This window comes from Parasteatoda tepidariorum, chromosome 3 (assembly GCF_982258835.1).
Source record: "Parasteatoda tepidariorum strain Cologne lab strain chromosome 3, Ptep-v5.0, whole genome shotgun sequence".
In the NCBI taxonomy this organism is placed as follows: Eukaryota; Metazoa; Arthropoda; class Arachnida; order Araneae; family Theridiidae; genus Parasteatoda; species Parasteatoda tepidariorum.
In genome coordinates this window covers 2,835,576-2,843,319 of record NC_141757.1, presented here as the reverse complement: position 1 = coordinate 2,843,319, position 7,744 = coordinate 2,835,576, and the positions used below count along the sequence as shown (strand labels likewise).

At 30.4% G+C, this 7,744-nt stretch overlaps 1 protein-coding gene across 1 annotated transcript in view; it reads left to right on the top strand.

Moving 5' to 3' along the window:
- The first annotated feature begins 3,936 nt into the window (after positions 1-3,936).
- LOC107446829 (uncharacterized) overlaps positions 3,937-7,744 on the top strand; it is a 38,939-nt gene continuing 35,131 nt past the window's right edge. The window contains exon 1 of the mRNA XM_016061600.4: positions 3,937-4,135. Coding sequence (XP_015917086.3) covers positions 4,061-4,135 — 75 coding nt within the window. The 5' untranslated portion in view covers positions 3,937-4,060. The remainder of the gene's footprint in view (positions 4,136-7,744) is intronic.

The following is a 7,744-nucleotide window of genomic DNA, read 5'->3' as shown; positions in this document are numbered from 1 at the left end:
CAATGTACACATACCCGAGTTTACTCGGGATAATAAATATTTACAATGTATACCTACCCGAGTTAACTCGGGATAATAAATATTTACAATGTACACATACCCGACTTTACTCAGGATAATAAATATTTACAATGTACACATACCCGAGTTTACTCGGGATAATAAATATTTACAATGTATACCTACCCGAGTTAACTCGGGATAATCAGGGAAACTGTTGAAAAATTTTACATTAAGAAGATGCAAGTATTTTTATTTCAATATACATTATTTTACAATTATAAAATAATCAAATATACATTACTTACAGCTTTTTACGAATGTATCTAAACAGCTTTGACATTTTTTTTTTCAAAATAAATTCTTTTCACAAGAAATTCAACCAACTTTCTCAAGAGTGCAAGAATGAATGACACTTTTTAATTATTAAAAATAAACTTTTAATCTTTTCATGCAGTGTTGCGACGGTAACAACAATTGCACTAACATTGTTGCAGATTGAGTACAACGTATGCTATTATTTTTCTCTAGGGGCATTTTTTTAACAACAGAGCACTCCGCGTTTGTTGCGACAAAGGTTTCAGATTACAGTTGTTAAGCTTTATATTACTATTGAATGCATTTTTTCGGGTTTTCTGCGACAAAGTTCCTTAACACTGATATATTTTGCTTTAACATACTTTTAATTATAACAATTACTAATTTAAACTAACAGAAACGTTGTGTTTACGAAAGAAAATATAGAATAAAAAATTTTAATTGTAAAAGTATTATTTTTTTAGTTCTAATATTATGGGCAATATTCTTGCGTTTTGTAGGCGGAAAATGCACTCATTATTTCCTCTTTCGAATTTTGTAAATTATTGCACAAATAAAAATTCGTAAATAAATTACATTAATAAATTAAAATTCGTACATAAATTAAAAATCATAAAATCTGTGCAGCAACTCCCAAAATAAAGATCCCGAATTTTTCAAGAAAAAAAAGTGACAGAAAGAACAACATTTCTAGAGCGAACTATCTTTTAAACTTTCGCGATTTCTGAATTTTTTATTGTATATTATTCATTTGAAATTGAAGCCAATCATTACCGATTTTTATTTAAAATCTCAAATGTGAATAGAGAAATCACGATTCTATCTTTCCTCTTTGATGCGCAAGAAAGACATATTTGAAAAAAAATTCGACAGAAGGAAAAAAAAAGAAAAACATTTTTCAAAAAATTTTGCAAAAAAGGAAAACTCTTCCCTTCCCAAACCAAAAATCTTTCTACGAAAAATTTGCAATGTTCTGCGACAATGTCGCCGTGTCGCCGCAATTCTGCCACGGAGCCATTGATTTGTTCTAACAAAAAGATTCACCTCTCTGTTAGAAATTATTATTTTTTTTTGTACTAATTCAATACTGATTCAGTTCATTTTTTTTTTAAATAAAATATTACTCTGCACCAATTCAATAAAACATTAGCCACAAATATACATACATTTTATTCACTAAAGAATATAAAATATAGAATTTGATTTTCAAATAGGAGAAACTAATTCCGTGAAGAAAAAAATCAAAAACAAAATGAAATAAAATACTTTTTTGAAATATTTTTTTTCTTTTTTGTTTTCGATGAAAAAATCAATACTTTTTCTCTAATCAAGATGTTTGTAACAGTTCCAAATGATTTCTTAGCAAATGCTTCGTAGGGCTTATATATATATATATATATATATATATATATATATATATATATATATATATATATATATATATATATATATATATATATATATATATATATATATATATATATATATATATATATATATATATATATATATATATATATATATGCTACTTTTAAAATAAAATAAAAATACTGTTTTTAATTTTTTAAATAATATACAGGAGTAATTAAATATCTAATAAAATGCCTAAAAAATTCCACATAATAAAAAAAACGATTTCGTTATATTGAAAATAATTTCAATGTTATCCCTTTAAAAATTTTCATTACAGGTAGAAATATTCGCTGTTGGGACACTTCGTTGTAAAGAGTCTCTACTGTAATTTGTGGAATGACTTCAAAAAATTTGAGAAAGTTAATTAATTTTTATTTAGTCAGTTCATTTAGTTAATTTTATTTAGTTACCAACGTCTGAAAAATTCCATGTAATGAAAAAACTATTTCGTTATATTGAGAATAATTTGAGTGTTATCCGTCTTAAAATTGTCATTATAGGTAGAAATTCGCTGTTGGGGCACTTCGTTGTAAAGAGTCTCTACTGTAATGAGTGGAATAATTTGAAAAACCTGAGAAATTTTATTTATTTTCCGGGTGAGGTTTCTGTGATGTTGTTACACATTTTAATTAGAAGACGAAAAGAATGCACAATAGATAAGTTCGTTCTAAAAGAAGGGGGGAAATTATTGTGATGAATAAAATCATAGGCTGAGGCGAAACAAGGTTCTATGGAGGTCAATAAGTAAGCTTTCTGAGAGATAGCCTGCAGCTAATTTATACATCCGTGTTCCATTTTCATAAATAGTCGCCAACAGACTACTGAATGTGTCTCACTTTAAAATATTCTATTTCAAAATAAAATATATATATATATATATTGCGAAGCTCTTTTTTTCATATTTTTTAGACACTCATTACCTTTAATTTTACCCCTTTAATTGTTTCTAAAGATCTTGTATAATTAGTAATCTATGTTCATTTATAGTATATTAAAATTAATTAGACACTTTTCGAATAATATTAAGTTAATTTGATTGAATTTCATTTTAAAAATAGAAACAATAAATAAAATTTTAACTTTAATAAGATAATTTTCTTAGAAAATAACAAAACATTGATTTTTTTTATTTATTAAATTTATTTAATATAATTTTTTAGATTTTAAGTGTCATTTATTCTATTTCGTGTAGAATAAAAAATTCACGGAAAAAGAAGCAAACAAAAAAAAAAGAAAGAAAAAAGAAAAAAAAATGATTTTAACATTTTTATAGAGGCCCCGAATTCAATGTAATTTTAAACGGAATGTAACGAACAATTATTTCAAAAATTAGTTAAGATGCAAGAACATATTTTAAGTTTACCGAGAGCCGAGATGGCTCAGGAGATAGAGCGTTCGCCTTCCAATGAGATGGACCGGGTTTGAATCCCTGCGATGGCTGGTCGATGCGAAATGCGCATCCGACTTGCATCGAACACAGTGCTTACGGGAAATATCCTCAGTGGTAGACGGATCATGCATCCCTTTGCCGTCATGCTGTACGTGGGAGGTTCTCGTGGTCTTCCTCTCCATGTAACACAAATGCGGGTTAGTTCCCTCAAAAAGTCCTCCACGAAGGCAAATTTCTCCTAATACTTGATAAAGGAGTTCCCTTGTCTTTTGGATTGGGTTAAAAATGACAAGGCTGCGGAGTTGAACATTAGAAGTCGTAAGTCCAAAAATTGGGTCTGCTGTTCAACGACAGTTATAAGATATAAAGTAAAATATTAAATATATAAAACAACAAGAAGAGGCGACATCAGCCCTACCCTACAAAAAAATCGCGAAACATTGCAGCATAAAAGCGCCAAAATAATGTGAAACAAAAAACGATTACGAACTTTTTTAAGTAAAAACTCTTTAATTTTAGTAAAGTATGTTCTTTAAATGTTTTTAAGTAAGCCTATAAATTTTGTATTTGTTAAATATATTAAACTCATACCTACTTTTTTCTTTTTTTTTATACCATTCGCTTTAACCGAGTTTTTCCGTTATCCGAGTTAGTCGTGGACCACATTAATTCGGATAATCGAGACTCTGCTGTAATTTCATATCAAGTTTTCCCGCGCATCAAAGGAGAAAGTTCTTCTTATTCGGTGAACTCGATCGCTGGAAGAAAAATCGTCTGCTGGCAACCCTGAAAAGAATTGCGGGCAAACGATTTCATTCAAACATTCTTTTCATAAGAGGAATCGCATTTGAATGCGGCGGCGATGTTTGAAAATCGTCTTGCGGATATCGCTTGTTGCGGAAGTCATCATCGGATAGACTAGTGGAAATAAGTGTAAAGATGATGCACATGAGGAGTTGTAGTGGATTTACGGATTTAAAATCCGGGAGTATCATCGTTTGTCACTATGCCATGGTAAGTTATAATTTATTATCAGGCTTAAGAACAAACAAACTGGATCAATGTATTTTATAGTCTCGATTAAGTACGGACAAGAGTAACATTCTTGCATTTATACCCTATGTATTTATTTACATTTGAAAAATATTTAATTGTTAATTGAAAATTATTAAAAGGACGTATATTACGTATATTAAGTAAATTTAAACTTTTAAAATTGATCAAAGAATTGTAAAATTTTAAATGAAAAGAAAAACTTAACAGTAAAGAAAATGGGATATAGTATTTAAAAGATGGTAATATTTTTATCAAAAAAGAAATTTCAAATTGATAATATTGTAAACCATTTAAAACATATGAAATTGTTATGGGAACACGGAGGACTTTGTGACCCGACAGAGCACCAGTAACAACACCGGGAATTTTTCGGCAGACTGGGTTCGAACTCCTAGTCACGAACGTGAGGCCAGCCAACCAGGCTCTCCCGGGCACCATGTTAACTTCGAAATAAACTTTATCATAATAATCTAAATAAACTTTAAATAAATATAGGAATCTCAGTGAAACCTATAATGAAGTATAAACATCTTGCAGCTTTGAAATAATATAAAATAGTGTTTTTTAGACGAGAATAAATATTTAATATTAACCATCGTTCTATTGACACATGGTTATGATTGTATTGCATCACAAAATATTCTTGCAATGTCGGTTTGCTAGAATGAACCATAAATAAGCATTTTCTAGCACCAGCAAAATTTGCAACTGATTTAAGAAAAAAGGAGGAAAAAAACGAAACGAATTGTTTAGGCAGTTTGGCCACATTATCTAATGGCATATTTCATCATTTTAAAAGTCTTGTTTAACTGATCAAACGATTCTCTTGGGAATTTTGTACTTTAAAATGAGATAAGTTAAATCAGTGTGAATATTTAGCAAACAAAATAATAAAAAAAGAATTTTTTTCATGGAGTTATTTTTGAATAAACTACTTTTATGAAGGTGTGCAAAATGTTCTTGGGAATCATTTCAGTAATTCCAGAAGTATGTCAAAATACGCAGAAAGTGAAATTAACGTTAAGGAATCCCAACTAATCTGCCTAATATTATTGGTACCATATTTTCCAGATCGCTAATGCTCACTTCCCCCCCCCCCTATCAGGAATCCGTTGATTAAAAGATGCGTTAATTCAGAGAAAGTGCATTTTTGTGTTTTATGTCATAACTTAAAATAGAGTCCTCACAATTTTTATATTTAAACTATACCAAATTTTAAGTTATTTTATAGCCGTTGCTAAACAGCCGATCCAATTTTTGGTTTACGACTACAAACGTTTAACTCAGTAGCCTTGTAATTTTGAACCCAACACAGAAGACAAAGGAACTCCTGGATCAGGTATAGGGAGAAATGTGCCTTCGTGGAGTACTTTTTGATGGAACTAATCCACATTTGCGTTACGTGGAGAGGAAGACCATGATAATCTCCCACGATTAGCCAAACGGCAAGGGGACTCTAACCCATGATCCATGTACCACTGAGGATATTTTACGTCAGTACTGTGGTTGGTGAGAGAAAGGTGCGGAATTCGTATTGACCCGCCGTCACTGGGATTTGAACCCGGTTCACCTCATTGGAAGGCGAACGCTCTATAAAATTTATTTACCCAAAGATAATTTCATGCAAAAAAAAGCAATTTTTATTAGATATTAATTATTATTTAATTTAATTATGGATGGAAAAATGTTTAATTATGAGGTTTCATTTTTTTATATTCCTCATATTTTTCGATTGTTTCAACTGTTTTAATTTAGTAGAAGCCGAGAAAAATTAAAATCAATTATTAAAAAATTAATTTGGCTCACAATGAAGAAATATTAAAAAATGAGGCGATTAATATTTAAATGCGATTAATATTAATATAAAATTTACGAGGAACAAGTAACATTTACTAATTTCTTCAATTATAATTTGAAAAAAAAGTATCGTGAATTATACAAAACCTTGTGAATGTGCATTGCGATCTCTTACCAGATATTTTACAATTTTTACGGGATCTTTTCCGTGACTTGCCCTACAACTCTGTATAGAATTAAAATAAAGCAAATTTGGTTTTAGTATAAAATCTTCATATTTAAATAAGTTAAAAACAACTTAAGTTCATTTGTTCAAGCACTGAAATCTTATAATTATAATTAAAAATAATTTATAAATCGATTCAAATGTTATTTTTAAAGGAGGTAAAAACGAAGGCAATCTTTGCTTTTTTGGCAGAAATTAACTAAAAATAAATCCGTTGCCTAGAAACTTCAAGATATTTTTCTATTAACCATAATAAAAAAAAAAGGCCTTTCCTCCCCTAGCGAACATAGAATTCAGTTTTTATTTCATTCTTTTTTATTCTCTCAGCTTGGTTGCTTAGCAACGGAGTATTTCTCTCTAGTCGATTACGCAGTTTGATTATAGTAGTATTAAATTTCTCATTCTTCTATGGCAATAGTTCTTTTCCCCTTTCTTTTTTTTTCTTTGGCCGATGCCAAACATATATTACTTTATGAATCTACATTTTTTTATCCAATTTTCCCGAACTTTTGTCTGCTCCCCCCCCCTATTCCCCTATTCTGAGGTTTAGGAATACAAATACGCAAAAAATATGCATGTTTCTTTTGAGAATCTATGTTTGTTCGCGTTTTTGTGTCGATTTCGTAACTTAATTAATACTTAGCACTAATTAGCATATTTGAAGTCACTCCCAGAAACCATTAAGATTGACATTCAGACGCGAAAATCCGATCATTAGAGCGAAAGTTATTCAGGGTGAAAATTATGAAAATGATATGAAATTATTTATATTTAAAAAGAGAGAGAGAGAGAACTCGTTAAAATTTTCAAAATGGCTTAAAATTATTCATATGTAAGAAAAGTTGAATTGTCAAAAAATTGGAATTTATGAAATTGACAAAAATTTCCTTTTCAGATAAAAATCAGGAAATATTTTTCAATTTCTTTTTATGCAATATCGTCTCTACCTTTCAAACATTGAAAAGAATAGATCATAGACTCATTCATTATTTAATAATAAATGCGTCTAAGAAGCTGTGCCTTTTCTACTTATTAACAGTTTGCGCCATTTTCGAAGGAATTCGTGCTGGAAGTCGAGCACTTTAAGGTAAAACAGTTTAACGAGGACCGACACCGTGCCCCTTCGGTCCCTGCGCAGGCTGATCAGTGGCGCCATCTATGGCCAAGAATTCGATTTCTGTCACAACCTTACATCACACCCGTTTATAGAGCCGTGGTGGCTCAGGGGATAGAGCGTTCGCCTTCCAGTGAGGTGAACCGGGTTCGCAATGGCTGGTCGATACGAATCCCGTACCCGGCTTGCACCGACCACAGTGCTGACGTAAAAATATCCTCAGTGGTAGACGGATGATGGGTTAGAGTCCCTTTTGCCATCAGGAAAACCGAGGGAGGTTCTCGTGGTCTTCCTCTCCATGCAATGCAAATGTTCATCAAAAAGTCCCGAAAATTGAAATAGTAAATAAAAGAGGTGAATTTCATTTCTATTTTAAATATGTATAATAATTGTCGTAAATAATAATTATACGACAATACGTATATAATAA